This window comes from Homarus americanus, unplaced genomic scaffold, assembly GCF_018991925.1.
Source record: "Homarus americanus isolate GMGI-L3 unplaced genomic scaffold, GMGI_Hamer_2.0 scaffold35450, whole genome shotgun sequence".
In the NCBI taxonomy this organism is placed as follows: domain Eukaryota; kingdom Metazoa; phylum Arthropoda; class Malacostraca; order Decapoda; family Nephropidae; genus Homarus; species Homarus americanus.
The window spans coordinates 129,692-144,937 of record NW_024737763.1 but is presented as its reverse complement, the minus strand read 5'-3'; the positions used below and the strand labels follow the sequence as shown (position 1 = coordinate 144,937).

Here is a 15,246-nt window from a genome sequence, read left to right as displayed (position 1 = left end):
CTCACCTCCTAACGCTCCCACCAATCTTCCTCACCTCTCCTGCTCCTCTCCCTCACCTCTAACTCACCAATCTTCCTCACCTCTCCCCTCCTCTCCCCTCACCTCCTAACACTCCACCTCTTCCTCCCACCTCCTCCCTCTCCTCTCCTCACCTCTAACTCTCCACAATCTTCCTCCACCTCTCACCTCCTCTCCTCACCTCTAACTCCACCTTTTCCTCCACCTCTCCCGCCTTCTCTCCTCACCTCTAACTCTCACCAATCTTCCTCACCTCTCCTGCCTCCTCCTCACACTCTCCCACAATCTTTCTCCACCTCTCCCAGCTCCTCTCCCTCACCTCTAAATCTCCCCAATCTTCCCTCCCTCTCCCACCTCCTCTCCCTCACCTCCCTAACCTCCTCCATCTTCCTCCTCTCTCCCCCTCTCCACTCTCCCTCACCTCCTAACTCTCCACCAATCTTCCTCACCTCTCCCCCTTCTCCCCTCACCTCCTAACTCTCACCAATCTTCCTCACCTCCTAACTCTCCACCAATCTTCCTCCACCTCTCCCACCCACCTCTCCCTCTACCTCAACTCTCCACCAATCTTCCTCCACCTCTCCCCCCTCCTCTCCCTCACCTCTAACTCTCCACCAATCTTCCTCACCTCTCCCCCTCCTCTCCTCACCTCTAACTCTCCACCAATCTTCCTCCCACCTCTCCCCCTCCTCTCCCCTCACCTCTAACTCTCCCAATCTTCCCACCTCTCCCACCTCTCCCCTCACCTCCCTAACGCTCCACCAATCTTCCTCACCTCTCCCCTCCCCTCTCCTCACCTCCTAACTCTCCACCAATCTTCCTCCACCTCTCCCGCCTCCTCTCCCTCGCCTCCTAACTCTCCACCAATCTTCCCCTCACCTCTCCCGCCTTCTCTCCCTCACCTCTAACTCTCCACCAATCTTCCTCACCTCTCCCCCCTCCCTCCCCTCACCTCCCTAACTCTCCACCAATCTTCCTCACCTCTTCCCCCCTCTCCGCCTCCTCTCCCCTCCCCCTCTCCACCTCCTCTCCCTCCTCTAACTCTCCCACCAATCTTCCTCCCCACCTCTCCCCCCTCTCCCCTCCTCTCCCTCACCTCTAACTCTCCACCAATCTTCCTCCACCTCTCCCCACCTCCTCTCCCTCACCTCTTTCTCCACCAATCTTCCTCCCACCTCTCCCCCTCCTCCCCTCACCTCTAACTCTCCACCAATCTTCCTCCCCACCTCCCACCTTCTCTCCCTCACCTCTAACTCTCCACCAATCTTCCTCACCTCTAACTCTCCACCATCTCCTCACCTCTCCCGCCTCCTCTCCCTCTACCTCTAACTCTCCACCAATCTTCCTCACCTCTCTCTGTCCCCTCTCCCTCACCTCTAACTCTCCACCAATCTTCCTCCCCCTCTCCCTCCTCTCCCTCACCTCTAACTCTCCACCAATCTTCCTCACCTCTCCCCCCTCCTCTCCTCCTCCTAACTCTCCACCAATCTTCCTCACCTCTCTCACCTCTCCTTGAACAAGACAAAGGGGAGTAATGATCAGCATCCTTCTCTATGTATCTTCCTCACTTGGTTGTGTGTGTGGTGTGTGTGTGTGTGTGTGTGTGTGTGTGTGTGGTGTGTGTAAGTTCTCGACCTCCCGACCTCAGGATGGACCCTGAGCTGAGGATGACTCTAGCTGAGGGACCCTGAGCTGAGGACGACCCTGAGCTGAGAACGGCCCTGAGCTGGGGATGACTCTGGGCTGAGGATGACTCTGGGCTGAGGACGACCCTGGGCTGAGGACACCCTGAGCTGAGAACGACCCTGAGCTGAGGATGGCTGGAGCTGAGGATGACTCTGAGCTGAGGACGACCCTGAGCTGAGGATGACCCTGAGCTGAGGATGACCCTGGGCTGGGGATGACCCTGGGCTGAGGATGACCTGGGCTGAGAGGATGACCCTGAGCTGAGGATGACCCTGAGCTGAGACGGCCCTGAGCTGAGGGACGACTGGGCTGAGGACGACCCTGAGCTGAGGACGACCCAGGCTGAGGACGACCCTAGGGACGACCCTGGGCTGAGGCGGCCCTTCTCCCTCCTCCTCCTTCTCTCAGAGGTACACACCAGACGATAAAAAACCCTCAATATCTTCTTATTCTTCTCACTTACGTCATAAAACATTAAACAATCTCCCTCCCTCCTCCTCTCTCCTCCTCCCTTCTCCCTCCCTCCCTCCCTCCCTTCTACCCTTCTCCCCTAGAGGTACTTACCGGGCATGATGGAGACCGCCTTATATCCACATACAATAGAACATTAAAACTCCACCCTACTATCTTTCCTCCCTTCTCCTCCCCTCCCCACACTCCTACCCCTACCCTCCCTCACCCTCCTCCTCACCCACCCTCCTCCTACAGGGGTACTCCAGGCATGATGGGGAGCCGTCTTCAGCGCCCTCAACACACGAAACGTCCTCAGACCCCCAAGTTCCCCAGCTGTACATCCATCTCCCAGTTCGATGACGAGGGTGACGTAGCCTGAAGCGATGACCACGAAGTCCAGCCAGTTCCAGGGGTTCCTTAGGTAGGTGTACTTGTTGAGGATAAACCCTTTGGCTACCGTCTTGATCATCATCTCCGCCGAGTAGATGGCTAAGAACATATACCTGTGTGGGAGAGAGAAGGTGGGGAGAGGGTTAGTACTTGGTGGTGTGAGAGAAGAGAGAGAGAGAGAGAGAGAGAGAGAGAGAGAGTCAACAAAAACATTCATAACATGTTACCGGAGATACAAAACCGTGATGGTCAACACCTGCCGCCACACACCTGTACCCACGCCTCATTATTGCTCTTTTTACCTGTGTCTGTTTGTCTGTTTGTCTGTGTGTTTGTGTGTTTGCGTGTGTGAGCATCTATGTCTGTGTATGTGTTTGCGTGTATGTGCTTGTGTCTGACCCTACTAACCTACTCCTCCTTCTTCTCCTCCTCCTAACCTAACCCTGCTCTATCCTAACCTACTTACAACCTGACCTGACCTGACCTGGTAGTGGTTATATGTTATCTAATCAAATTTTGAAATATTAATGGTGAGTTTTATAACTTTTTGGGTGTAGAATACTTTGGATACTGTTATTAGATTTGCTTTAATTACAGTGGGGGAAGGCAAACTCTCTCTCCATCCCTCTCTCTCACCACTCTCCCTCTCTCTCCCTCTCCATCCCTCTCTCTCACCACTCCATCCCTCTCTCTCACTCACTCTTTATTCCTCTAAGTCAGCATTCCTAAAATCGACAGGAGGACAAGACTCGACCATCCAGACTGTGTGTCGCCCACCACCAGACACCAGTGGGCGGCCGCCCTCTCCCTCACGCCCACCACCAGACACCAGTGGACGGCCGCCCTCTCCCTCACGCCCACCACCTGACACTAGTGGGCGGCTACTCCCTCACACCAGCAGTCACCAGTGGGCGGCCGCTCCCTCCCTCACGCCCACCAGTACACACCAGTGGGCGGCCGCCTCTCCCTCACGCCCACCACGCACCAGTGGACGGCGCCCTCTCCCTCACGCCCACCACCTGACACTAGTGGGCGCTCTCCCTCCACCCCCAGCAGACACCAGTGGGCGGCGCTCCCCCCTAACGCCCATCAGTACCTGGGCGGCTGTCTCCCCTCCCTCCCCCACAGTACACACCAGTGGGCCTGTCTCTCTCCCTCCACGCCCACCAGTACACACCAGTGGGCGGCTGTCCTCTCCTCCCTAACCCCACCAGTACACACCAGTGGGCAGCCGCTCCCCTCCTCACGCCCACCAGTACACCAGTGGGCGGCTGTCCTCCTCCCCTCACGCCCACCAGTACACACCAGTGGGCGGCTGTCTCCCCTCCCGTCCGCCACCAGCACCAGTGGGCGGCCGTCTCCCCTCAGCTCCTCGCCTTATCAACACCACTTAAGTGCGAGTGATGATCAACACTTGAGCCACTTTAAACAACTTGCACAGCCCGCGGTCACCAGATACTACATCAAGGCTCACATCCCAAAAGGCTCCTACGGTAAAAGTTTTCTTCTTTGATTGTAATAAAAGACTCATTTAAACCTCAACTGAGATTTATTTACGTTAATTTTTCCTCTTAAGTAACGTAAAAAACGCGGTTGATTGACTTAAACTTACGATACTAAGATATTAAACGATTCTTACCATAGATTTCCAAATTATGGGTAAGGTCTCATTTCCTTAGACTCACGATAACGCCCGGAGTTGAGGCTAAGATTGCTGTGAGTCTACCGTAAATTATCAACTTTTTATTACAGTGATACCTCCATATAACGGACTCCCCTCCCCATATAATCCGGTATCTGGAGGTTTCATATTCAGACCCTCTATTTAGCGGACATTCCTCTCCACACAGTTCGTTAAATGGAGGTTCTACTACTATCTTCATTTACGAGAAAAATTGGGCATAAGACATTTGGGGAATATAGAGGGGGTAGGAGGGAGGGGGAGTGGAGGGAGGGGGGAGGGGGGGAGGAGGGAGGAGGGAGGGTGTGGAGGAGGGGGGCAGGGAGGTTCCTTATGGGCTGTGTGGGGGCAGGAGGCATATCCTGTCTAAGGGTCTTGGCACCTCACGCCCTCACACACCATGCCTCCGCCCTCCCTACCACGCCCTCACCCACGCCTCCTGTGGATCTCCCCCACTACCACACCTTCACCCACGCCCCCTGCATCACCTACGTCTTTACCCACGCCTCCTATACTGCTTCCTCCACCCCCACGCCCTCACCCACCACGCCTTCGCCGTTTGTTTATTTCTACAAGAGAACTATTTAATTCCAAAGAGCTGAGGGTATGACGTCATATAGATCTCATGGTGGCCAAGGACCAATCTGAACGTGACTCGAACCACATACGTCACAGTGACGAAGACCAATCATGACATCTATACCTCATGGAAGACATTAACCAATACCAACGCATTAAACTCATATACGTCACAGCAGTCATGGACCAATCACCGCACATTACATCTGCATATACGTCATGGAGGACAAAAGACCAATCAAGACACATCAAACCCGTATTCCCAGTGGGTAATGGACCAATCAGCACGTGCCAAACCCAGAACCACGCGAGCCAGCCAAATGACTCGCCACCCACACAAGTCTCACTGTAGTTACACGTCAGCAGTCAGTCTAACGACTGTGGACTCTGAGCTGTTATTAGGGTAGTTATCAAGGTGGTTTACGGCTCTTGTTAAGCGTTATTTACCCATTACTGCAGTAGTTAACTCAACGCCCTGTTAACTGCTGGTGACACACACACACACACACACACACATGAACGGATGGACTGCACCCACACACTTCATTATACAAAAACAATAAAATGAATAACATTAAAGATATCAATACACTACAATGCTCTACGATACAATAGATAAATCAATACGTTACTACATCAGGTTGGACGTGCGTTTTTTGTCATACCACGACTTGATATTTCCAGGTTGTGTAGATGAGAATACACGCGAGAACCAGATTGTTCATTATCTGGGTCTGTCTGTCTGTGTCTGTGTCTGTCTGTCTGTCTGTCTGTCTGTGTGTGTGTGTCTGCTCTGTGTCTGTCTGTGTCTGCCTGTCTGTGTCTGTCCTTGTCCTGTGTCTGCCTGTCTGTCTGTCTGTGTCTGCCTGCCTGTCTGTCTGTCTGTGTCTGCCTGTCTGTGTCTGTCTGTGTCTGTCTGTCTGTCTGTGTCTGTATGTCTGTCTGTGTCTGCCTGTCTGTGTCTGCCTGTCTGTCTGTGTCTGTATGTCTGTCTGTCTGCCTGCCTGTCTGTCTGTCTGTGTCTTGTCTGTCTGTGTCGCCTGTCTGTATGTCTGTCTGTGTCTGCCTGTCTGTGTCTGTGTCCTGTCTGTGTCTGTGTCTGTCTGCTATTGTCTGTCTGTCTGTGTCTGTCTATCTGTCTGTGTCTGTCTGTCTGTCTATGTCTGTCTGTCTGTGTCTGCCTGTTTATCTGTGTCTGCCTGTCTGTCTGTGCTGTCTGTCTGTGTCTGTCTGTCTGTATGTATGTATGTCTGTCTGTCTGTCTGCCTGTCTGTCTGTCTGTGTATGTATGTATGTCTGTGCTGTTCGTTTGTCTGTCTGTCTCGTGTTCGTCTGTCGTGGTCGATATTTATGTCTGTCTGTCTGGTTACGTTTGTGTGTGTTTTAAAGCATTTGGTTTCTCTTACCGTCATAATAAACTCACTTGGCAGCACAAAAGAAAGTTATGTGGACAATGACCTACTTGAAAAAACTGGTCACACAAACGAGCAATTTGTTTAATTGAAAATGTTAAAAGTTGAGAATATTAACACCTACTGTTGTACCCTGTTTGTTTACATATCTGTCAATCACTTGCTTGACAACTTAGGGCACAAGACCACCCCCATGCTCAGTCCCAAACCGTTTTATCAGAAATTATCATGTAGATAGATAAAAATTACCATTGCAATAAATATAATTGCCAGCTTGACATGATACTGACAGCTCTGTTCTCTTGTTCCACCTTAATACAACCCATGTTGTATTGCTTCCCTCCCTTATCATATTTATATACTGTATATCAACTCCACTGTAAAGTATGTATATACAGTGTACTTGTAATATAATGCAAAAAAATAAAAAAAAAAAAAAAAAATAAATAAATATCAAAGTGATAACTGTGATAACATTCTGATATGTTCTTATTACCACCATGCTATTGTACTATTCCAGATAATATTAAATGTTACATATTTCCTTGAGATAAATGTACAGTACAGTACAGTACAGTACAGTACAGTACAGTACAGTACAGTACAGTACAGTACAGTACAGTATATATCAGGTGCCAACAAGAGAGCTCAGGCGCTCACTGACTCAGCCATGTTGATATTATTATTTTTTTGACTGTACCTAAGTTCGTCTGACTAAATAAACTGTTTCAATATCAATATCAGTATCGATAGGTCGTGAGCTCCCCTCCTCTCGCCCCTCTTCCCACCCTTCCTCCCAGCCCACCTCTCGCCCTCCTCTCGCCCTTCTCCTCCAGCCCCTCCTCCGGGCCCCTCCTCTCCGCCCTCCTCCCACCCTTCCTTCCGGCCCTCCTCTCGGCTTTCCTTCAGGCCCTCCTCCCGTCAATCCTCCAGGCCCTCTTCTCGCCCCTCCTCCCGGCCGTCCTCCTCCTCCTGTCCTTGCTTTCGCCCTGCTCCTCCCGCCCCTCCTCCCGGCCATCCCCTTGCCTCTCTTCCCTCCCCTTTTCTTGCCCCTCTTCTCGCCCTCTCCTCCCGGCGCATCCTCCAGACCCTCTTCTCCTGTCCTCCTCCTCTCCTCCTCCTCTCAATCCTCTTCCCGCTCTTCCTCCCAGTCCTCACCACGCCCCCAACAAACACTAATTACCCACACTTAAGAATAACTAATTACAACGCTAATGACCATTAAGGACTTTATGTTGAGTGGTGGTGGTGGTGGTGGTGGTGGTGGTGGTATGTACGTATGTATGTATGTATCTGGGAGGTACACAGGGTAAGCGTGTGTAGGCGTCCATAAACAACAGATAAAAGTGCTTGTAGGAGAGTGTCAACACATCAAAGTGGTACATACATACATACGAGCACAGTTAACAAGATAATGTCAACACTGGACAAATTAAGGTAGCCCCGCGCCCACTGGAACCTCATCCACGTGAAGATATTACGAGAGGTGATGACGTCATACTCAGGGAGCCTCTCATCCCACTGAATATTGTCACGGCGAGATGTTTTGTTTTCCTTGACGTACAAACACCAATTTAACTTATTTTCTCTCATTTTTACATATTTTTTCTATCTTTATTGCTTTATTTCTTCCTTAGTATGTTTTTTTTCTTCTTTCGTAGTGTGTATCTTGAGAATTTATTAGGAATTCTAGATTAATTATGAAAAGTTGAACTAATTTCTGTGTTTTGTGTGTGTGTGTGTGTGTGTGTGTGTGTGTGTGTCACGAACTATGTAGGTCAGAGAGCTTATTTCAGTAACCCCTAATCACACTGACTGGAAGACCCCGAATCAATTCACAATCACGCTATTTCCAAAAACTTCCCAAGTGGTCACGGAATCCCCAAACCCGAATCAATTTCCCAGCACTAGTAATAACACAACAAAATCCAATCACACGACGTCTAATCCTCAATCACAATCAACAATAACAAAATCACAATCAACAATCAACAAAAACTATAATACAATCACAATATTAACGGTACAAGATGATTATAATCCCTAATCATTTTACAATCGAATCCGAGCATCACAATCACACACAATCCCGAAACAGCATCAAGTCTCGCTAATCTCCAATAGAATAAGAATGATCTGACTCGCGAATCAATTTACAATCCCCGGATACGTCAGATTCACAAGGATTAGCCAATTAGAGGAGAAAATGGGCGACATCCTTGGCTGACTGGCTGGTTGGCTGACTGACTGACTGGTTGGCTGACTGGCTGGTTGGCTGACTGGCTGACTGACTGGCTGACTGGAGGAACGGTGATGGGGCCCTTCACTGAACCTCCTCTGGGATATGACATACTAGCTGCCTGGCGCTACTGAGGCGAAGAGGAAAGCCAGTCAGACGAAAGGCGAGGTAGTAGTGAGAGAGGAGAGGTAACAGTGAGAGAGGAGAGGTAGTAGTGAGAGAGGAGAGGCAGTTGAGAGAGAGGAGGAGTAGTGGAGAGAGGAGAGGTAGTAGTGAGAGAGGAGAGGTAGGTGGGAGAGGAGGAGAGGTAGTAGTGGAGAGAGGAGAGGTAGTGAGAGAGGAGAGGTAGTAGTGAGAGAGAGGAGAGGCAGTAGTGAGAGAGAGGCAGGGAGAGGAGAGGCAGTAGTAGAGAGAGAGGCAGTAGTGAGAGAGGAGAGGTAACAGGAGAGAGGAGAGGTAGTAGGAGAGAGAGGAGAGGTAGTAGGTAGAGAGGAGAGGTAGTAGTGGAGGAGAGAGGTGTAGTGGGAGAGAGGAGAGGCAGTAGTGAGAGAGAGAGGTAGTAGTGGAGAGAGGAGAGGCAGAGGGAGAGAGGAGAGGCAGTAGGAGAGAGGAGTAGTAGTGAGGAGGAGAGGCAGTAGGGAGAGAGGAGAGGTAACAGTGAGAGAGGAGAGGTAGTAGGAGAGAGAGGAGAGGTAGAGAGAGGAGAGGTAGTAGTGAGAGGAGAGGTAGTAGGGAGAGAGGAGAGGCAGGGGAGAGAGGAGAGAAAAGGAGAGGAGAGGTAGAGGAGAGAGGAGAGGCAGTAGTGAGAGAGGAGAGGTGGAGGAGAGAGGAGAGGTAGGGAGGAGAGAGAGGAGGTAGCAGGAGAGAGAGGTAGTAGGAGAGAGGAGAGGTAGTAGGTGAGAGAGGAGAGGTAGAGTAGTGAGAGAGGGAGAGGCAGTTGAGAGAGGAGAGAGGCAGTAGTGAGGAGAGGAGAGGTAGGGTAAGAGAGGAGAGGCAGTAGTGAGAGAGGAGAGGCAGGTGAGAGAGGAGAGGTAGTAGTGAGGAGGGAGGTAGTAGTGAGAGAGGAGAGGCAGTAGTGAGAGGAGAGGTAGTAGTGGAGAGAGGAGAGGTGGTGTAGTGAGAGAGGAGAGGTAGTGAGAGAGGAGAGGTAGTGGAGAGAGGAGAGGTAGTAGGTGAGAGAGGAGAGGTAGTAGGAGAGAGGAGAGGTAGTAGGAGAGAGGAGAGGTGGGTAGTGAGAGAGGAGAGGCAGTAGTGGAGAGGGAGAGGGTAGTAGTGAGAGAGAGGGAGAGGTAGAGGGAGAGAGGAGAGGTGGTAGTGAGAGAGAGAGGTAGGGAGAGGAGAGGTAGTGGGAGAGAGGAGAGGTAGGGAGAGAGAGGAGAGGCAGGAAGGAGAGAGGGAGGGAGAGAGGGAGGGTAGTGAGGAGAGAGGTGGCAGGAGAGAGGAGAGGTATGGTGAGAGAGAGGGGAGAGGTAGTAGGTGAGAGAGAGGAGGGTAGGTGGAGAGAGGGAGAGGCAACAGTGAGAGAGGAGAGGTAGTAGTGAGAGAGGAGAGGCAGCAGTGAGAGAGGCAGTAGTGGGAGAGAGGAGAGGCAGTAGGTATAGAAGGAGATGTAGTGTAGGCAGAAGGAGAGGAAGTAGTGAGAGGAGAGGCATTAGAGAGAGAGGAGAGGCAGTGGTGAGGGAGGCAGCAGAGATAGAAGGAGAGGCAGCAGTGAGAGGAAGAGAGGAACTGCAGCTGAACTGTTAAATCCAGGTTAGAATGGCAGACATTGTTGGAAATAATTCACCAAGGGAGTTTAACATAGTTGAACCAAGACGCTGTTACTCAATACGGAGATAGTCGGAGCGTCTTTACAGTTCAGTGACCCAATGTAACTCTCGGTATCTGATATTAATCCCGGGTTGTGAAGAAGAGAATTTGAGAGAGTTTAAACTTATGTAGACGCTCTAAGTATAGTTTCAACGCGCCATACTTATAAAATTCAAAGTTTAGAAGATATAGTTGTATAGTTTGGCTGGTTTGGGAAGGATTTAAGTAGAGATAATCATTGAAACATGTGTACAGTGTTGCCAACTTGGGGTCACGTGAATAAACAAACTAGGTACGTTGAAAAGGAGAATTTGATTATGTACGTATCTTCCCTGAAAGTTGGGAATTTTATCGTACACACACACACACACACACACACACACACACACAGGGGACATCATTTCCGCCTGACAGACTCTCACACACGCTTTCACACACAGGCAGACAAAACAATGGAACACTTCAAAGATGGTTAGGTTAGGTTAGGTTTGGTTAGGGTAGAGCCAGGTTAGGTTAGGCTAGGTTAAGTTTGGCTAGAGAGCCAGGTTAAGGTTAGGTTTAGAGTCAGGTTGGGTTAGATTAGGTTAGGTTAGGGTAGGTTAGGTTGGGAGTAGAGCCAGGTTAGGTTAGGTTAAGTTTGGTTAGGGTAGAGGCCAGGTTAGGTTAGGTTTGAGTCAGGTTAGGTTAGAGTAGGTTAGGTTAGGGTAGAGTCAGGTTAGGTTAGAGTAGGTTAGGTTTGGTTAGGTTAGAGTCAGGTTAGGTTAGGTTAGGTTAGGTTAGGTTAGGTTAGGTTAGGTTAGGTTGGGTTAAGGGTAGATTAGAGTCAGGTTAGGTTAGGGTAGGTTAGAGTCAGGTTAGGTTAGGGTAGGTTAGGTTAGGGTAGGTTAGGTACTAACAACAATGAGCCTGAGTAACTTACACAATGGCGGTAATTACTAAGCATTTTATAGTAGCTGGTAGCATGATGGTCGGGGCAATACCTCACCTTCCTTCATGACCCTTCCCCAGGTCCTCCTCCAACCCCTCCCCAGGTCGCAGGTACTTTATTTGACCCCTCCCCAGGCCTCCTCCAACTCCTCCCCAGGCCTCCTCCTCCCCTCCCCAGGCCCTCCTCAACCCTCCCCAGGTCCCAGGTGTCCCCAGGTTGTGATCACAGGTAGTAGGGCTCAGGTCTCGTGCGGTGGTCGCGTGGCTGTCTCTGTCTGACGTAATATAAATATTCGTAATCACCGTCCCATGCCGCCACACGCCACTACACGCCCGCTCATGCCACCACACGCCCCCCACGCCACCACCACACGCTGCCAACAATCACCCATGCATGCCATCACATATACTGTCCCACGCCATTACACGCCCACTTATGCTTGGCCTGTACCGCCCTCTGCCTCCACACAGTCACACGCCATTACACGCTGGCACTAAACGCCAACACAAAGTTGCCTCTACACACACACACACACACACACACACACACACACACACACACACACACACACACTAAACCAAGCATTAAAACAAGACCAATATTTGCAGCAGTAAGACTAACGAGCCGTGTTTTAAACTAGTATTTTACCTGTGATAACCTTGTTTGTATTTCTCGTCTCAAGGTGATGGTAATTGATGTGTGTGTGTGTGTGTCTATCTTTTCTTTGTTAGTGTATTTGTGTATTTACGCGCTCTCTCTCTCTCTCTCCCCCTCACACACACACACACACACACACACACACACACACACACACACACACACAGGCGCCAGGCTCAGAATCCTCGACACATATATTAGACGTTTATGGAAACTGTTGGCGCTAAGTGGCTGAGACGTGTGTGTGTGTGGTGTGTGTGTGTGAACGTTATTCTGGCCATTGTAGTGTGGAGGAACGGCTGGTGAACATAAACGACTTTGGCTCAACACATTATCTTAAGTCAACCATTGAGAAACTTCCAGGTGGGGGGTGGGTGGGGGTCAGGGTCAGGGGAGGTGGGTGATGGAGGGAGGTGGGTGAGGGAGGTGGGTGAGGGGAGGTGGGTGATGAAGGGTGATGGGTGGGTTGTGGGGAGGGTGTTGGAGGAGGTGGGTGAAGGGGGAGGTGGGTGATGGAGGTGATGGGTGGGTTGAGGGGAGGGTGTTGGAGGAGGTGGGTGAGAGGAGGTGGGTGATGGAGGGTGATGGGTGGGTTGGTAGGGGAGGGGTGTTGGAGGAGGTGGGTGAGGGGGAGGTGGGTGATGGAGGGTGATGGGTGGGTTGTGGGGAGGGGGTGTTGGAGGAGGTGGGTGGGGGGGGGGTGATGGGTGGGGAGGGTGTGGAGGAGGGGTGGGGAGGTGGGTGATGGAGGGTGATGGGTGGGTTGTGGGGAGGGTGTTGGAGGTGGGTGAGGAGGTGGGTGATGGAGGGTGATGGGTGGTTGTGGGAGGGGGTGATAGGGGAGGTGGGTGAGGGGAGGTGGGTGATGGGTGGGTTGTGGGGAGGTGTTGGAGGAGGTGGGTGAGGGAGGTGGGTGATGGAGGGTGATGGGTGGGTTGTGGGGAGGGGGTGTTGGAGGAGGTGGGTGAGGGAGGTGGGTGATGGAGGGTGGTGGGAAGGGTAGGTGGGTGGGGAGGGAGTGGTGGGGGAGGTGGGGAGGGAAGGTGGGTGATGGAGGGTGATGGGTTGTGTGGTGGGGAGGTGGGTGATGGGGAGGTCACACACACACACACACACACACCACACACACACACACACACACACTCTCTCTTCCTCCTTCCTTCGCTCCTTCTCCCTGCCCTCTCTTCTCTTCTCGTCTTCCTCTATCTCTTTCCTTCCTTCTACCTTCTAATTCTTTCTACTTCATCTTTATTCTTCTCAATCTATTCTCTTCCTTTCCTCCTTCTTAACTCTCCTCTTATTTTTCTTTTCTCACATATTCCCCTCCTTACTCTCTCCTCCTACCCCCCCTCTCTTCCTTCTTCATTTCTCCTCCTTCTCTCCTTCTCTTCCTCCCCCTTCCCTCCGTCTCTTCCTTCTTCATTTTCCGTCCTCCTCTTCCTCCTTCCCTCCTTCTCTTCCTGTCTCATTCCCTCTCCTTCCTTCTCATCCTCTTCTCCTTTTCCTTCTTCCTTCTCATCTCATTTCCCTCTTCCTCACCCTCCTTAAAAAAAACACTCAGCCCGAGGGAGGGGAGGGGAGAAGGGGGGGCTCCTGATTAGCTTCGGCTTCAATATTAAACCAAGACAAACAAACAGAGAAAAACAAGGACACACAAACCACTGCGGGGTTTAATAATTAAACCTAAGTTCTCATGTCAACAATTTATATTTTGTATTTATTTATCATATTACATTTTGATAATTTTAATATAATAATAATAATAATAATAATAATAATCCCAGTAAAGATAAAATTCATTAACACACACACACACACACACACACACACACACACACACACACACACACACACACACACACACACACACTTAATTAAATAATTGAATACAAGCAATAATAAAATAAAACAAACTTAAATCATTAATTACAAACAAACACAATATCATGTCATCAAACAATTACATAACAAAGAAATCAACAATAATGACGTTTCTTGTTTTGTTTACTCACGAAGGATGACTCTGATTGGCTGAAACTGGGAACATGACAACAGAGAAGACGCAGTAAATAGGGAGAAAATATAATTGAGAAAGAAACAAAAAATAAGAAAATTGGGGAAAATATATAATGAAACTGGGGAAAATAATGAAACTGGGGAAAATAATGAAACTGGGGAAAATAGTGAAACTGGGGAAAATAGTGAAATTGGGGAAAATAATGAAACTGGGGAAAATAATGAAATTGGGGAAAATAGTGAAATTGGGAAAACTAAAACACTAAAAATCCCAAACAGAAAATGATAAAAATAGGAAAATAAATAAATCATGAAATGGGGGAAGGGGAGGGTGGGGGAAAGGGGAAGGGGAGGGAGGGGGTGGAGCCAAATACCCCCCAAAACAAAAACCTCTAAAACTGGCAAAAAACGACGGATTTGAAAACACCAGAAAAATTGGGAAGGTTGAAATTGGCAAGAGGTGTAATGGACCATGGTGACGTCATAGTGTAATTGGATGCACCATTAAGGGCGACCATTGACAGGTATAATGGTGCATGGTAGTATTCGTTCACCATTGTAAATACCATTCTGATATCCCTGTACACATTGCGTGGTTTGTTGACGCGCACACATGAGCACAAACATAGACTCACACACAGACAGACAGATAAAAACAGACACAGACACACACACAAGACAGACAGACAGACATACACTATTTTACATAATACGACACTATATTCTACAGGTCGCTGGGGTGCCATTAATGTCCACATAAGTAAACAAGAAGTGCCAGAGTGCCGCAAGGCGATTCTTCACTGTTTTAGGGTCATTTCCCGAGATGCAATAGGCTGTTAGGTCGTTAATCTCCACTCCACGCTCACTGGCCACTTACATACACTTAACAGGGGAGAAAAGTGTATGTAGTGAAGTCTATTGGTTTAAGTAAGTGTCACTGTTCCACTTACATACACTTAACAGGGGAGAAAAGTGTATATAGTGAAGTCTATTGGTTTAAGTAAGTGTCACTGTTCCACTTACATACACTTAACAGGGGAGAAAAGTGTATGTAGTGAAGTCTATTGGTTTAAGTAAGTGTCACTGTTCCACTTACATACACTTAACAGGGGAGAAAAGTGTATGTAGTGGTCCTTCTTTCTTTCTCTCACTCTCCCCTCCACCTTTCCTCCTACCCACCTTACCCCTCCTTCCTTCCTCCCTCAACCCCCCTCTCCCTCCTATCCCCCCACCCCTCCCTCCCTATCTCTCCACTCCACCCCTTCATCTCCCTCACTCTTCTCACCCCTCCCCTTCCCTCCCCTATCTCTCCTCACCTTCCCCATCTCCCTCACTCTTTCACCCCTCCCTTCCTCCCCTATCTTCACTCCACCCCTTC

General features: G+C 49.8%; 1 protein-coding gene across 1 annotated transcript in view; it reads right to left on the bottom strand.

Moving 5' to 3' along the window:
- Positions 1–1,662: 1,662 nt before the first annotated feature.
- LOC121873582 overlaps positions 1,663–15,246 on the bottom strand; it is a 103,932-nt gene continuing 90,348 nt past the window's right edge. The window contains exons 5-6 of the mRNA XM_042377222.1: positions 2,411–2,660; positions 1,663–2,030 (exon numbers count right to left, since the gene is read on the bottom strand). Of these exons, the coding sequence (XP_042233156.1) occupies positions 1,663–2,030; positions 2,411–2,660 (618 nt within the window). The remainder of the gene's footprint in view (positions 2,031–2,410; positions 2,661–15,246) is intronic.